Genomic DNA, 17,637 nt, shown 5'->3' on the forward strand with positions numbered 1-17,637 from the left:
TGCATGAGATAGTGGCGTTTCTCTGTTTTTCATTTTGGTGAGGTTGCCAGCCAGTCTTTTTTTCCTTGCAGAAGGGAGAATAATGAAGCTGATGTGTGTCCTAATGGTTGCACGTCTCTAGATCAGGAGAATGCAAAAGGATATCTTTGAACACTGTCATTACTTTGACAGCCTTTTCCTGGAGCTGTACCTGCTTCTCTGTACATCTCACGAATGGTACACGTCCATACTGTAGACATGGTCAGATCAGTGTGTTATATACCATTGTTGCTGTCATAGTGCAGACACTTGGAGGCTTTTTCACAGTCTCCTAATTATGCTCCCCCCCCCCCCATGTTGCCATCTCTGACTCTGAATCATTATCCCATCCAAAATTATAAGAAGTGGGTTAAAATAAATCTATAGGAATAGAGAAAAAAATGTACATCTCTATATATTTTGCGGCTACGTGATATAACATGTTCCCACAACTGAATTATTTTGAAGCCACAAGATATGACTTTTGGTCTCAATTTAATTCCTTTTTGGACACAGGATATGCATTGTTGAAAAACGTTGAATAACTAGATTTCAGGACAAAGTTATGTCTCATGCATTACACACAGAAATCAAGTCAAAATTTATATTTTGTGGCCTCACAATAACTAAATTGAGGGAACAAGATACGTATCAGGGTCAGTTTCCTCTCTATGCACAAAATAAATATATAAATACATAAATAAAATGAAATGAAAATAAATAAATAAAAGTGTCTCCATGGCCACTCAAGGGTCTTTTGAGTCAATATCATTACAAAATTGGGGTGCATCGTGTGCACGTTGCCACTGCAGGAAAACCCCCCTATATAGGTGCAGAAATAAATGGTATTACTGATTGCATCAGTATTAAGACTAAATTCCGTCATCAAAGTGTATCGAAATATAGTAAAATAATAAATATTACATTACGTAATTACTGATGGGGTCATCTTTCGTGTATGTATTTGTTTTATACATGAATTTATAATTCGGCGTCTATTTTCCGTGCTATTTGCCTCATGGCAACCCGTTTTAAAGCCACAACCCAAAAGTGCGCCAGCGGAGAAGCGCCTGGCAACACCACCGCGCTGTTCACCGATGCCTCCGGATTAACCCTATTAGATCTCTGTCAGGTATGTACACCTTCACAATGTTTGTCTATAAAGCCTTTCTGATGGATGTGCGTGTTTATTTTCCGCCGCAGTGTCTTGTCAGCATGGGCTCAGTCTGCTGCATGCGGTCAGATCACCTTTATTTGATGTATAAGGTGTAATAGAGAAAAACCCTCATAGAGCAGCTGATGAGGGTCTGCACTTGTTGTTAATGATAATAAAAGCAAGCGCATAGTTTAATGGCTGATTTTATTACATTATAATTGCTTTATTGATATATTTGAGTTCACATCCCTGTTTGGCTGCCCTGCTGTTTGACGTAAAATAGGAAGAGCGGACAGTATCAGTACCCATGGAGACTGCGAGTCCTCATCTCCAATGCAGTGATGCTGTTGCATAGAGACCGAGAAAAAACTGTGAATTTCAAGGTTGATGCACTGAATGACAACGTGGCTATTTTAGGGAAGGGACCATCTCCTTCTCTTTGGTTGGCTGTTGAATAATGGTGTTTTTTTGTTGTTGTTGTTGTTGTTGTTGGTTTTTATTTCATTGCAACAGATTTACACAACTCTCAAGAGCCACATCAGCAAAACATGGGATGGGCCAGAGAAGCTTCGCATCATTTCACAGTAAACTCAGAGGAACGGAGCTGCTCTTTTAAATGACCAGAGAGCTGGATAAATCTCGGTGTAGGATGCATTTAACGCCCACTTAGATTATATTTTAAATAGAAAGATCAGAGCAGCCATTAACCTTCGGTGGAAATATGGACACCTTCAATGGAGGAATTTTAACACATCATGTCCAGGAACCATGAGGTATGTTTATTTGATTGAAGACAATGATTTTTAAAGTAATTTTCAGGTTAGTTGTCAATTTTAAGATTTATTAGCACATATCATAGAATTAAACACCAGCTAGTAGCGTTGCAATTGTAGGAGATTTCCAAATGCATCTTTGACAATAATTGCATCAGAAAATTTTGTAATTCTATGGAATATGGTATTACATATCAAACTGTTTTTCGGGGGTTGAAGAAATGCTTCATTATAATGACATTTTTAAAAACATTTTTGCAAAAGCAGCATGTATGAAAATCCTCCCATTTTAGAATCAAGGCAGAGGAAGACAGGAGAGATGGATGCAAATGGTGAGGTTCTCCGTATGAATTTTTTTTTTTTTAGAACGATATAACCTAATATGGTATTGTCACTGCTGACAACCAAGGTATACCTCAGTATAATGTAGTATCATGGTAAGATATTCTCCATTTTTTTGTTAAAACTAATGAAAAAGTTTGGAGTAAAAAATTCCGATATAGATTTATCAGCCAATATCTTAGTGGATAAACAAAAGAACTGTAAACATAATGTTCTTAGTATTGTCCATCCATCCATCCATCCATTTTGTTATGCTTATCCTGTTCAGGGTCGCGGGGGGGCTGAAGCCTATTCCAGTGGCACACACCCTGTACAGGGTACTTAGTATAGTAAATGACTAAATTAAAAGTACTACTTATAAAATATTTACTATTTTAAATTTTATGTGTATCATTTATATTTATTTCCCTATGTACATCTACATGGCAGAAAGCTAAGGCCAAAAGATTGATAACAAGACTAAACTGGTTAATCTAAGCTTGACTTGTACCAGCGAGGTGTGTCATCGGCAATTCAGCTATAGCCAGAGACTGTTATTAGACTCTAATAACAGTCTCTGGCTTTAGCTGAATATATATGAATATGGCGGTGTATGGCTGAATATATACCGTATACTCTAATAATTGGAGTATACAGTATATAATCTATATTTTTTTCAGGGTGTGCTGTGGTGGAGAAGCAACAACCATTCCCCTGGTAGAAGGCTGTGCCTATGGTTCTCTGGTTATTAGACGTGACACCAGCTCCTCTTAAGGTTTAAATCCCAAGAGCACCTCTAGGGAATAGTGTTGCAAATTAGAATTCACGGTAAACACTGTGATACATGCATGTCAGAGCTGTTCTCAGTTTGTAATGTATTTTGCATCCGTCACCATAAAATAAACTGTAAAACATAAGTAAATGCTAAATGATAGAAGAGCTGTGGGATAGATGGAAAAATTATGAGAGAGGCAATTTCCTGTCTCTATTCACACTGTAAATATAAATCCAAGGTTGGGCTTGACCCTCTTGACCCTCTTCTATTTTTTTTTGTTTTTGCCAGTTCATCAGTACTTGAACAGTAGCAAGTGGTTCACAAACCATGTTGTTAGTCATGCAGCAGGAGTGAAGAAAGTTGTTGCCATGGAAACGACACACTGTTTTCTCCAGTTAGAGCAGTGTTGTATATATGTGTGTATATATATATATATATACACACATATATATATATATATATATATATAGATAGATATAGATATAGATATAGATATATAGATATACATATATATGCTACACACTTCAGCCAGTACATAATCCGATACTGATATCAGCAAATGGCCATGTTACTTTGCTGATACAACAGAAATATGACTTACTTATACATCAGTCAATCTCCAGTTATGTGTCAAATGGCTTGCACTTAATACAATTTATTGGAAAATTTTGTATTCTCTTCGTAAAAATCACGTGAACTATGAGTTTACAGTATTTTTCACACATTCATCTTTTCAGTCAGTGTCAATAGGTAATAGAAAGCTGAAAATGAAAAAAACACAATCTAAAATATGAATGAACCTAGTAAAACCAGTAAAACCTGGGTTAATAGTATTTCAGCAGACACTAAAATGCTGCAGAACACACAATTTATCCTTTAAGGGACATCTTGCCTTTACTACAATTCAAATTATTTATCTACTGCATAAACCTGTCAGTTGAAGTTTGTGAATCCAAAAAAATAAAACAGACTGTAGCAATGACGTCATCTAGAGATAAACCCTGGAGCTGCTCCACATACAGTGAATAATAAAAAAAAGTGCCTCAACACTATGACGGCAGACATGGAGATTCTACTGGTGTAAGGGCAGTGATTCACTGTTATGAGGTCTGTGCATTCATATCAAAACTAATTTGTGCAGAGAATGTCACACAAAGGAAAGCTTAATTTTTTACCTTAAAAAAGGCTATTAGATGCGGCAATATCATCACTAGGTCACGTTTGTTGTTTTGGTGGTTTCAATCAGATTACAGTTGCAAGAGGGTGAAATTCAAATTGTTAAATAAATAATAACTTTTAATGTCTACGGTATGGGGAATAATCTCCTGAGACAGATTGTGGGATACAATTCAAAAGCTCCAGAAAAGCTACTAAATGGACCTTGTGAATCCACAACACCTGCTCTCCTCTAAGTAAGTGCATGCTCACAGATGGACACAAACTAAAGGTGTATCCTTTTGCCTTTGATCTTTTTAACAGCCTGGTCACTCAGTAGGGATGTTGGCTGCCGTGGAACATGGTCCCATCCTCTGCAGTGACTCCAACATCCTTTGCCTCTCATGGAAAGGCCGGGTCCCCAAGAGTGAGAAGGACAAGCCTGTGTGCCGAAGACGGTACTATGAGGAGGGCTGGCTCGCCACGGGGAACGGGAGAGGAGTTGTTGGGGTGACGTTTACATCTAGTCACTGCAGGAGGGACAGAAGCACACCTCAGAGAATAAATTTTAACCTACGTGGACATAACAGTGAGGTGGGGGCTTGATTTATACAAAGACAGACTTCACATCATTTCAATAAAGTTTTACTGAAAAATAAATGTAAATACATACAAATGTAGGTCATCATTCTCTCTTTTTTGTCCTACTTAAAGGAACTCCAGGTCTTGTGAAATAAGCCAATTGTTCAAAACCAGACAAGATGATAGACACCCTCCTCTCCTCTATGTGCTACATTAGGGAGCTGAGATCCCAGAGACTGGCGAAATGCTGGTTAGCCTAACACAATGAATGGTAGTGGAAGGGAAGTGGTAGCATTTATCTGTCAAAATTATCAAAAAAATAGAATAAAAAAAATAAAGTTCAGAATCCTCTTTTACGAAACTACTGATGTGCTGCATCAAATCTCTGCACCCAGCCGGGAAAGTAGTTCCAGCTATGTATCTGATTAGAAAATTACTTTATGCTCTAACTTTAAATTGTTCCATTGCAAATGTTAAAAAAAAATGTTTTGGAGAAAATTATATTTGAAAACTTTTTACAGAGGTTTGCTAACACGTCCCATCCATACCATTCATTGTGCTAAGCTAACTAGCACATTCACAGTCAACTTCCCTAATGCACACACAGAAGAGAGAAAATATGTACAGTGTCTTTGTGTCTTGCCTTGAGAAGGATGACAAATACATTTATTTCCCAAATCATGGGTTTGTCTCATGGGATTTAAATCACATGCAGCCTTTTATAGCATTGTGCTGTAGACTGATAAATCAATCATGAATGCTCCCTTTGTGCAGAGAGGCATCTGTGTTTGTAAGAAAAAATTAAGTGTCTTGCTGTGTTGCAGGTTGTCTTGGTTCGTTGGAATGAACCTTTTCAGAAGTTGGCCACATGTGACATGGAAGGAGGTATTTTTGTGTGGATTCAGTATGAAGGAAGATGGTCTGTGGAGTTAGTGAACGACAGGGGAGCCCAGGTAGACATTCGATCCAAGTTACTTGAAAACTGCCAAAAGCACAACATAAACAGACAGCAATATTGTTAATCCTTGCTCTGCTCTGTCTCCTCTAGGTCAGTGACTTTACTTGGTCACATGACGGCACTCAAGCTCTCATCGCATACAGGGATGGTTTTGTGCTCGTGGGCTCAGTCAGTGGACAAAGACACTGGTCCTCTGAGATAAACCTAGAGAGTCAAATCACCTGTGGAATCTGGACACCTGATGATCAGCAGGTACAACCATAGACAGCCATGTGCAATCAATCAATTCAGCATTTACGTTATTATAGTTTTTCATATTGATTATGTTAGTTTATTCATGATATTCTGTATTCTAAATATTTCTTTTTTGTTTTTGTAGGCGTTTGACTACTTGTCTTGCTGGATTGTATTTATTATACTCAGAATTGTTCACATTCATGAAATGTTGTCATGCATAAGCTTGTTCTCAGTCATTATAGAGGCTATTCCATCATTAGACAGGAAGCAAAGCCTAATGGTATTTAGTAATTTCTTGCTCCTGACCTCAGCCTCATGCACATTTTGTAATATTAAAGTCAGTTATGATGAAAATCATTATAATAGTCCAAATTAGGAGAAAATACCTGTCCAAAATACATCCAAAGTAGAGCTGTTCTTGAAACAAAAGATCGAACATCATAAATAAATTTGATTCTAAATTTGTATCACTTCAGTCTAGATAATAATTGTTGCAAAGTTAAATGCACGATGCCTCCTCAGGTCTTGTTTGGTACTGCGGATGGTCAGGTGATAGTGATGGACTGTCACGGACGGATGCTTGCACATGTTCTGCTACATGAATCTGATGGAATTGTCAGTATGTCCTGGAACTGCCCTGACTTCCTGGTTGAGGACAGTACAGAGAGTGACACAGACTCTGATGAAAATTTTCTGCCTTTAGGTACAAACTCATGTCCTCTTTACTCATGCAATTTAGTTGAATGTGTGGGATGGGGAAAGCTAATATGTACTTTTATGTATTCCTTCAAGTACGGCGAGTCAAGCCTTTGTTGACAGTCACCTTCTTATCAGGAGATATTAGTTTAATGAACAACTATGATGACCTCTCTCCTGCTATCATCCGCTCAGGCCTAAAAGGTGTGATTTCAAACCAAGAATAATAGCATAAATGAGAATAATCTTGATAAATATTTACAAGTATTATAATGATAAGTGTCAAATAAGATTCTGGGCTTCTTCATTCCTCAGATGTGGAGGCCCAGTGGTGCTCCCAGGGAGACCTCCTGGCTGTGGCTGGCATGGAGCGACACGGCCTACCGACCGACTCTGCCTGTGCATCCATGATGAGGAATGCTCTTGTAAAGTTCTATAATGTCCAGGGAGAACATATCTACACTTTGGAAACACCAGCACAGGTCAGCTCATTTTTATATCAATAATATAGATAATTTCATTTAATCTAGAAAGCACTTGCTGCGGCAACTTTTGTGGTGAGATCCAAAGTATATCTGCAAGTAACAATGAGCAGGGCATGCGTTATCTAACCATTCCATAGAGTGAGAAGATGGTGAAACCTGATAGCATTTGGATTTTGCATGAATGAACAGACTAATACGTCACTGTAACCAGACAACAAGCTGTTCAGACATCGCTGGATTCGGTTAACCCACGAGCAAGTACATTGAAGTAAAAATTCATGTAATTTCCTGTTGCCACCAGGTGGCACTGTGACTTATCTGTTGCAAAATGTAATTAATTCTTCCATACACACCTTGCAATCCTGTTGACTCCTAAACAGATAGGCAAACCCCACATTTGGTGTTTCCTTGGTACTGGTAACTGAAATGTTGCAGATGCCTTTCTTTATATTTCTGTAGTTGATTTTCTATTGGTTATGGGAAATCAAATCTGGTATTTTTTTATTTCATTTTATTTGTGTAAAGTGACTATTGTGCAGACAATTGAGTTGTAGATTGTGATATGATTTGAAAAAACCACCACAAGAAAATGATTTGTATCATCTTTTAGTACTCCAGTCAGTGGTAGAAACTGAGTCCCTATTTAAAATGCACTTGTGGTTATGAAGTCAGTATCTGTGTTAACCTCAAGCAGTTTGGTAGAAATATGTCATATGGAAGTATAGCTAATCAGTTTTCATGTGTTTCATCTTTTCAGACAAAGAGTGACATCATGGAAAATTTAGCTTTTTTGTCAGTTACCAAGAGACTTGAAAAGAGCATGTGACTGAAATTGAAAGAATAATTTTACTATGATGATTTTTCAGAGACCAATCACCACCATCTGTTGGGGTCACAGAGATTCTCGTCTGTTCCTCGCATGTGGACCAGCGCTGTATGTGGTGCGGGTGGAGCACAGGGTGGCCAGCCTCCAACTTCTATGCCAGCAGGGTATTGCCAGTGCCCTACGAGAGGAGAAAGATGTGGGGAAACTGAACATGCCCTCTCTGCTCTGCTCATATGTGACCACTGCTTTCATTCCCACCATCAAGGTGCACTCATCACAGCTTCACTTCTTACCAACTTTGTAGCACTGTCAAAACTTCTGACTGTCTAATTTTTGAGTGTCCAGTAACCTCATTGACTTCTTGTCTTTTTTGGTCTAGCCCCCGATTCCCGACCCCAACAACATCCGTGACTTTGTCAGCTATCCTACAGCTGGGAATGAGAGGCTACACTGCACCATGAAGAGAGCGGAGGACAGCCCTGAGGCTGGTGGACCCTGCTATACTCTCTATCTAGAATATTTAGGAGGACTGGTGCCTATACTCAAAGGAAGGCGCATCAGTAAACTTCGACCCGAGTTTGTCATCATGGATCCAAAAACAGACAACAAAGCAGGTTAATCTCTACAACCAAGTTAGACTACAGATTCATAAAGGCTGCTGTATGATTTTGGGGGATGGCATAGGCACTTTAAAGGGATAATTTAACATTTTGGTAAATGTGATGACAGATTTTTCTTCCAGGAACTGGATAAGAATATCACGCTCAGATCAGTTATATGCGAAGCTGCGCCAATTACTTTGTTACCCTTACTTCCTGTCTGAATGCTACGCTAAACGCCTGTTAACTCTTGCTCTGTAAAGACTTTCTAAATGAATTCTCTCATGGAATTTGTTGCAAGATAGCAAATTAGGGCTTTTACAAAAAAATGGTAAATTATTCCTTGAAAGAGACAAATGGATTGTGAGCATTTTAAAATAGCCATCCAGCTAAAGCGAAACATATTTTGCCAGTAGAGCCTTCGGAGTGACTGTATGGTGATTTTATAGTAACTGGTTGAATTCCCTATCTAGAAAAATGTGCTTTGAGCACCCCTTTACTAGAAAATGCATTATACTGTATAATGAACCTCATTTAGAATTTTAACATACTCACTGTCAGAGATATTATTTATTGTAATCTGGAATGAAATCTATGACTCAGCTATCTCTTTATACTTTGGCTCCATTTTAAAATTTCAAGTCCTTGCCATGACCTATTTTTCTATGCAAGCTCCTGCTCTACTGTTTTGTTTTTTTGTTGCAGAGGAAGTGTGTGTGAATCCAATGATCTCATACACTGACAGCTGTAACTGCTCTGACTCCAGTGACATTGAGCTAAGTGATGAGTGGGTTGGAAAGAAGTCACCCAAGTTATCCCGAGGAAACAGGTCACCTAAGCTTTCCAGTACATGACAGTGTTATATAAAAGAGCTTGTCAGCAATCATGGGGGCTTGAGTCAGAAAGCCATTGAAAAAATACAGTGTTCTGTACTAACTAATTATTATTATGATTATTATGATTATTATGATTATTATGATTATTATGATTATTGTTGTTGTTATTATTATTGTATAGAGTGTATTATCAACTGTAATATTAATTCAAATTGTCACATTTTCAATGAAAAGATAATTTCAGATTTATTTCTTTGTCTCAAAGAATGAACATGGAATCACGAAAATCCCCCAAACTTTCTCGTGCTAATCAGGAAGGTCAGCGTTCTCCACGGTTACCAACAAAAAAACCACCTGTTCGATCCCCAAGTCTGACACGTCGAGAGTTTTCTATGGATGGAATCACAGAGGTGTGACACACTAAAGTACAAAAACCAAATATACTACAAAAGCTAAACTGTTATATAAATCTATATTATCTGTTAATGATGCTGTCAAGCAGATTTATTAGAGTTTTAATTTGAAAGATACGAGTAATTAAATTTGATAGTACTGTGGAAAAATCATCAGTAATCAAAAAGCTTTCGGGGGACTGTTGAAAATGTCTTGCCAAAAAGTTCAAAACAAAAATCTTACACTGATGTTGTCTGTTACTACCTGATACTCAAAGAAAAGTTTGACTATTAGTGCTGAGCAATTTCTTTGCTATATTTTCTGTTTCTGTTCTTCACAGCATAATTACCTGGCTCAGGTCACATCCAATATCTGGGGAACGAAGTTTAAAATTGTTGGACTTGCCGCATTCCTCCCTGCCAATCTCGGCGCAGGTAAATATCAAGAATAAGCCACACTCTTTGTATGCATTACAATACCCTATATGATAAAGTTAAAAGTCAATATTCTTCATTTCTCTTTTTCAGTCATCTACAAGACCAGTTTGCTTCATTTGCAACCGAGGCAGATGACAATCTATCTTCCAGAAGTCCGAAAGATTTCACAAGACTTCATGAGCCTGCCTGTGTTCAACCCGAATGTATTTAGTGAAGATGAGGATGACTTACCAGGTGGTTTTTTTATTCGTCTGCTAAAGACGATTAATGATTACCAAGCTGGCACCGTATGTCATTTAACATCAGAAAGATGTTGAAATCCAGTGTTAGATAAACTTAAAATTTTAGTTTCAAATGAAGAGAGACAGCTGTGTAGACAGTCAGCTTTTCCATATATTTGCCGTCATATGATGTGCTGACATTGAATTTAGGTCACTTGTCATCACAATCTACACTTAACTAAATATCAAAGTCTCATTATGGTTGAGGCCAACTGGGTTCATTTACCATTTTATTTCTTATGTTCTTCAAATTTTTATGTGACATGGTTCTCCTCTGTGTTTTCATAAAGTGATGGGGTCATCTGGAGTGGCAGGAGACAATCCTCCCTGCACAGTCAACATTCCCATTGCACCTATCCACAGCCCTGCTCAGGCTATGTCCCCAACTCAGAGTATTGGCTTGGTTCAGTCCCTCCTTGCCAATCAGAATATTCAGCTTGATGTCCTCACCAACCCCACAGCCAATGCAGCAGCAGCAGCTGCAGCAGCAGCTGCTTCTGTCCCTGTTTCAGATCACAGCCAGGATGCTGTTGCTACCCAGCCATACCCAGTTCCAGCTAGATACTCGAACCCTGGTCAGGTGATATTCAATGGGCTGGAGATGGGTCCTCTTCTGCCTGGCACTCTCCCGCCCCCACCTCCTCCTCACCATCTCCCACCGCAGCCACACCAGCAACGGTCACACTCGCAACAGCCTCGTCAACAACAGTCCAAGCAGTCACAGCAGATGCAGGTGCAGCAGCAGCAGAAAATTCATCACCATCAACAACAGCAGCTGCAACAACAACAACAACAACAACAACAACAACAACAACAACAACAACAACAACAGCATCACCACCAGTCACAGTCACAACAGCAACAACAACAACAGCATCACCACCAGTCACAGTCACAACAGCAACAACAACAGCAAATGCAGCAGCAAATGCAACAGCAATTGCAACAGCAATTGCAGCAGCAATTGCAGCAGCAATTGCAGCAGCAACAGCAACAGCTTCAGCAACTGCACCACCAGCAGCAACAACATCAACAACAGCAGCAGCAACTTCAACAGCACCAGGTTCAGCAACACCAACAAGCACAAGCAAATCAGCCGCAGGTTACAAGCCAACAACTACAGCAGCAACAGCAAATCCAGCAGCAACAGCAACAAATGCAGCTGCAGCATGAACAAATGCAGCAACAGCAGCAGCAAATGCAACAGCAGCAGCAACAAATCCGTCAACAGATCCAGGAGATGAGGCAGCAGCAGCAGCAGCTCCAGCAGCAACATCAGCAGATTCAGCAGCAACATCAACAGATGCAGCGGCAGCACCAACAAATGCAGCAGCAACTGAAGATGCAGATGTCGCTACCCCCTCCTCCATCTGGCTATCCGACCATTTCCTTGCAACAGATTCACCTTCTTCCTCAAATGCCTCCTTCAAACACAGAACCTGGACTCGACAGAGAGCATGGACACATTCTGAAGCCAAGTCTGCCCCGGACTTTACCACCCTCCTTCAGTGACAGAGATGGGTCTGTGGAGATCCAAATGAGAAAGGTAAATCCTCCTCCTCCGTATCCAGGCACTGTTGTGTCTGCTGCGGCAGCTGCTGCAGCAGCTACAGCAGCAGCTACACCTCAAACACTTGTCACAAACTGTGACAGCCCAAGTGTTCTGGCACCTGACCCCTGCCTGAAAAAAGATGAGTTCTTGCTTCACCCTGTGACCTTACAGTACCCAACGCCTCTGGGGTATGAAAGGATCACAACCTTTGACAGCAGTGGCAATGTGGAGGAAGTTTGTCGACCACGTAGGCGCCTCATTCGCAACCAAAATGCATACACTGTCCATGGGATTGGAGGCTCAGCCACACTCAAAGTCACTTCATCTGATAGTAAGAAAATTCAGCTTCCCTACAGCTCAGCAACCTTGAGTCGTCTTTCAGTCCCTCGATACTCAATACCTAGTGGAGACCCTCCTCCTTATCCTGATCCAACCAATCAAGTAACTGCTACACTTCCTCCTCCCCAGAGACTTGATAGCAGTCTGATTCATGCAACTCTACGTCGAGATCGAAGGGATGTGGGACTCAAAGTACCACAGATGATGGAAAGCTCAAGAACTCTTCCCACCAAGGCCAAAATGAACAGTGCATTAGCACTAACTTATCAGCAGAGGCTGCCCACGGCATTGTATACATGCACACAATGTAGCAGTAACAGCAGCAGCACCAGTGTCAGTGTTAGCGGTGGTGGAACTTCAAGTAGTGGCATTGCAGGTGGCACCGTGGTGAGACAAGACTTCCCACCAGGGAAAGGAGCACATCACAGTACAATCATTGTGCACTCCAAAAGTGCCTCACCTCTGGCCTCCCAGTCATCCTACAGTCTGCTTGGAGCTGTTGACAATAGCCGGGACAGAACAGTATATGTCAACTCAGCCTTTACTGAAGATGAGACTTTAAATCAACAGTGTCACCTTGAAAAACCAGGACGGCAGCTGACTCTTGGTGATGTCAGTTTGACAGTTAAACGCCCTCCACCTTACCAATGGGACGCCTCCACCACAGAGGAGTTCTGGCTCACTCCAGAACAAACAATGTTAGCTCCTCCACCAGGATCTCATAAACCACCTTCTCTAATCATTAGTCAAACTCAGCATTTGGACATGACCCGACTTCCTTTTGTCCTCACAACTAAACCTCCTTCTAGTCCCAGCACGAGCACACTTACTTTTCCATCAGGGTACCAGATATCCCTCTCTCCTTTTCCTCCAGGTGTAGGTCATAGTGGACCCCCACTTCAGACCTTACAAAACCCTCCCCCCCAGTGCTCTCCAAATGAAGTGGTGGCCCCAGTCCCTTTTGCTCAGCAGGAAGCCAATTTGGTCTTATCAGCAGGCTACTCCACAAATCTTGCTAACTTGGCATGCTGTCCTCTCCCTCCCATGTATCCGGGAGCCAGCTCCTGTGCTGGACTTCAGCTGCACCCTGTCAGCCTTCACCCATGGAACCCTTACCCCTGCCCACCTCCCATGCAAGACCCCCCAGCACCTCCCCTCCCCACTAAAACTCATCAGATTTTAGAGAAGCCAATTCTCTCCCCACCTCCTCCCACGGCACCACCTCCACCACCCCCTCTGCCGCCTCCTCCCCCACCTACGGAGCTACCACCTTCCAAAAGTGCCACTGAGGATCTAGCAGAGTCAGCCAACAACTTTCCCGAATCATCTTCCCTAAATGAAAGCCCTGTACCACAAGAGTCAGATCGGTTTAATAAAAAGAGTCGCAAAAGACTGGACAGTAGAGCTGAGGAAGCCAATATGCCCACAGTCTCTGAAGGCAAATCCAGAAAGGAAGGTCGCACACTTTCTGATTTCAACACACTCATTTCCAGCCCAAGGCTTGGCAGCAGAGAGAAGAAGAAGCCCAAGGGGCAGAGAGAGCAACTCAACAAAACCAAGAAGATGAGCAGGACCACAAATGAGTTCCAGGACAGCTCAGAGAGTGAGCCAGAGCTTTTTATCAGTGGTGACGAGCTCATGAACCAAAATCAAAGCAGCAAGAAGAGCTGGAAAAACAAGCGCAGCCTGCGTATGGCAAGTGAGCTAGAGGAAATAAAATGCCGAAAAGCAAATGAAAGAGAGGACCGTAGTTTGGGTAGTCAAGGATTTGTCTATGTTATGGCTAATAAACAGCCGCTATGGAATGAAGCCACCCAGGTCTATCAGCTTGACTTTGGAGGACGAGTCACGCAGGAGTCAGCGAAGAATTTTCAGATTGAGCTGGATGGTAGACAGGTAATTTGATTGTACATTTACAAGGTGTATTACAACAGTTCTACCACAATCATTTGAATATATAACATAGAAATGTTGATTATTTGCTGCTTTAACATTTTCTTCCGACTTCTGTTTGTTTTAGGTGATGCAATTTGGCAGAATTGATGGGAATGCTTACATTTTGGATTTCCAGTATCCTTTTTCAGCAGTGCAGGCGTTTGCAGTTGCCTTGGCCAATGTGACTCAAAGGCTCAAGTGAAAATCTTATTCTGTTTTGATAGCCACTGAAAAGAAGCTGCAGTGGTCTAACAGCTTTCAGTGTGGAGTCTTGCCAGCAATGCAGAGTAATGGGGTTGATTCATGTTGGTTTTGCACATGTATACATGTTACAATCAGTCTCCAGAGGGCAAAGTCAGTCTAAATGAACAATATTGGAACTATATTACTGAATTCATCATTTTTACTTTACATGCTGAATGTACTGAATTATATTTATTCTTAAAATCTTGTGAAGCAAAACAAAGCTGTCCCTGAATAAATCAATTTTAAAAGCAGTTGCCAAAGAACACGTTGAATGAAGACAAGCTATTTCAATTTATTAAAAAATTTGATAAATATTTGATATAAAGTTATGATGTATATAAAACTATACATAACAAATGTTTTGAGGCAAACAGTAAGTAAATTTGCGCGAAGCCATAACATTTCTCACACAAATGTATTCTAGCTCTGTTTGAAGTAAATAAGCAGACAAATTCAAAGTTATGTCCATGTAAGGATTGTCAACCTGATACATTTTTGGAACCTTTTGTTATCTTAACTCCTATTATTGAAATGATTTTTTTTTTTTGTGAAATAGGATTTCTTGAAGGCAATTATTTGAATTTAACTTTGTCATATCGTCTCTACATTAGGTTAAAAATGCAGAACAACTGAAGAATGTATTACTCTATTATAGTTTGTATATTTTCTATTCATGTTACTTCTATGAAGTGGCACAGTGAATGAAGTAAATATTTTTCTTTTTTGCCACAAAACTGCACATAATCTTTTAGTCAGAACCACTATGATAAAACAATATATTTTAACATTTAGACATTTAAACATTTGATTTTGTTTGCCTGACTCCTGACTTGGATAGCCAGCCATGGTATACAGTACTGTAGGTCAATGTGTGACAAATAAAGCCACTCAAACAAATAAATGAAGAGACTGGGGGAAAAAAATAGTTTTCAAGAACTCCACGCAGTGTATCTCCTACTGGCTCTGTGTTGTTTTCATTGGGTGTTTATGATGCTACCTGAAAATTGCATTTGGTTGTGAAGTACCGTAGTTTTTCACTTTGGAGATCAGTGCTGCTTTAGATAGATTAGCTTGTGCGCAGTAATGCCACCTACATAGAACTGATGTACTTGCAAATGAAAATATGAAGCTGCTTATTCTGTGTGTTCTAGTAAATGACCTAACATCAGTATATGCTTAGAAAAACCTGCTCATACGTTGCTTATGTCACTAATTTTTTATTCCAACATTGCTTTGACATGGACCTTCAGTTTTTTTTTGATGTGACACAAAAAAGGAGAAAAACATACAAAGGTGTCAAAACAAGGTATTCATCCATTGTCATGGTTAACTGTTTGTAGGAGTGAGATTCATGTAGATTTGGTGCTAATGTACAAAGAAACAAATGTAGACATGTCTGTTATTTTCAAGTAATATGAAGAAAGTATTTTATCAAAGTCTATCAAAGATTTAATTTCATAGCTTTTATTTTATGCAGCTTTACTTCAGCGATAGTGTCATGTGTCAGTTATCAGCAAAACAGCATAATGAATTGTTTGTTGCCTTTTTTTCTCCTATTTTATGAAGGAAACCAATATGATGTGACCATGTAGGTTAACATTGTACATGGGCCTGGGCTGGCTGAAAGGTAATAAAAAGAATTACTTCTCAAACGTTATGTTGTAATGTTTAATTTCTTTCACTGTGATCCAATATTAAAGCTCACGAATAGCTCACCACAGGCCCCCTCCTTTAGTATGTTTGCTTCGAGGTTTGAAGGGTTCAACTGAGATACTAAAGGACCTCCCCACAACCTGGAGTGGGCAGGCCACCCTTTTCCGGCTGAGGACCCTGGCCTCAGACTGGGAGGTGCTGATTTTCACATTTGGCTGTGAACTGCCCCAGTAAAAGCTGGAGGTCGTGGTTTGATGTAGTGTCTCCAAATAGCAGAGAGGACATCTTTCTGCTGCCAAACTCCACACCCTCCACCACCTGGCTGCGCTTAGATATGTCCATAAAAGTTATGAACAGAACCAGCTTGACGGAGTCCAACCCTCACTGGGAACAAATCCAACTTACTGCTGGCAACGCAAACCAGACTCTAACTCCTCCGGTAGAGAGACTGAATGGCCCTTTGTAAGGGGACATCCACCCCATACTCCCGGAATAACCCCCATAGGGTGCTCCTGGGAATACATTCATAAGCCTTCTCCAAATCCAAAAAAACACATGTGGACTGGTTGGGCAAACTCCCATGCCCTTTCCAGCACCATTAGCGATGATAAAGAGCTGATCCACGGTTCCACAGCTAGGACAGTAACCACACTGCTCCTCCTCGAGCTGAGGTTCGACTATCGCACTGACCCTCCTCTCCAGTACCTTGGTGTAGATCTTTCTGGGGAGGCTGAGGAGTGTGATCCCTGATAGTCAGAACACACCCTCTGGTCCCCCTTCTTAAAGGTGGGGACCACACCCCCCCCCCCCCCCCCCCGGTCTGCCACTCCAAAGGCACCTCCCCAGATGTCTACGCAATGTTGCAGAGGCGTGTTATACAAGACGGCTCGACAGCATCCAGAGCCTTGAGATACCCACGGCAGATCTTATCCAATCTATTCAGGCCTCCTTCTTCAGCCTGTGCCTCCCCTTACCTCTGGTGTCCACTGGATGGGTTTGAGAATTACCACCGCAAATTGCTGCCCCAGCAGCCTTTCGGCTGCAGCTCACAGCAGCCACCTCAACAATGGCAGAGCAGAACATCGTCCATTCAGACTTAATGTCCCCCACTGCCCACTGGATGAGGTTGAAGCGCTGCCGGAGGTGGGAGTTGAAGATCAACTTGACAGATTCTTCCGACAGGCATTCCAGCACACCCTCACTACTCGTTTCCACCAGGTTTGCATGGCATCTTCCCCTGCCACCTGATCCAAATCGCCACCAGATGGCTCAGTTGACAGCTCAGCTCCTCTCTTCACTGGAATGTCCAGAACATACAGCTGCAGATCAGATGATACAACTACGAACTCAATCATAGACATATGACCTGCACCGATGGACATCC

At 41.0% G+C, this 17,637-nt stretch overlaps 1 protein-coding gene across 2 annotated transcripts; it reads left to right on the forward strand.

Annotated features, from left to right (window-relative positions):
• Nucleotides 1-1,055: 1,055 nt before the first annotated feature.
• On the forward strand, nucleotides 1,056-16,224 carry tulp4b (TUB like protein 4b). Of its 2 annotated transcripts, XM_086183038.1 has the most exons (16): nucleotides 1,056-1,150; nucleotides 1,688-1,947; nucleotides 4,523-4,792; nucleotides 5,605-5,733; nucleotides 5,829-5,990; nucleotides 6,498-6,678; nucleotides 6,768-6,875; nucleotides 6,987-7,153; nucleotides 8,023-8,247; nucleotides 8,362-8,596; nucleotides 9,287-9,410; nucleotides 9,683-9,827; nucleotides 10,151-10,244; nucleotides 10,338-10,481; nucleotides 10,819-14,315; nucleotides 14,440-16,224. In XM_086183038.1, the coding sequence occupies exons 2-16, from the start codon at nucleotides 1,930-1,932 to the stop codon at nucleotides 14,554-14,556; spliced, it is 5,616 nt and encodes a 1,871-aa protein (XP_086039164.1). In that variant the 5' UTR covers nucleotides 1,056-1,150; nucleotides 1,688-1,929; the 3' UTR covers nucleotides 14,557-16,224. The 2 variants fall into 2 exon arrangements, with proteins under 2 accessions (XP_086039164.1, XP_086039165.1); XM_086183039.1 differs by lacking the exons at nucleotides 1,056-1,150; nucleotides 1,688-1,947; nucleotides 4,523-4,792; nucleotides 5,605-5,733 and having other exon boundaries at nucleotides 5,872-5,990; nucleotides 6,118-6,678.
• The last annotated feature ends 1,413 nt before the right edge of the window (nucleotides 16,225-17,637 follow it).

The sequence above is a fragment of the Aulostomus chinensis genome, chromosome 17, assembly GCF_037954235.1.
Source record: "Aulostomus chinensis isolate RoL2024-O1b breed Wild chromosome 17, RoL_Achi_v1.0, whole genome shotgun sequence".
Classification (NCBI taxonomy): Eukaryota; Metazoa; Chordata; class Actinopteri; order Syngnathiformes; family Aulostomidae; genus Aulostomus; species Aulostomus chinensis.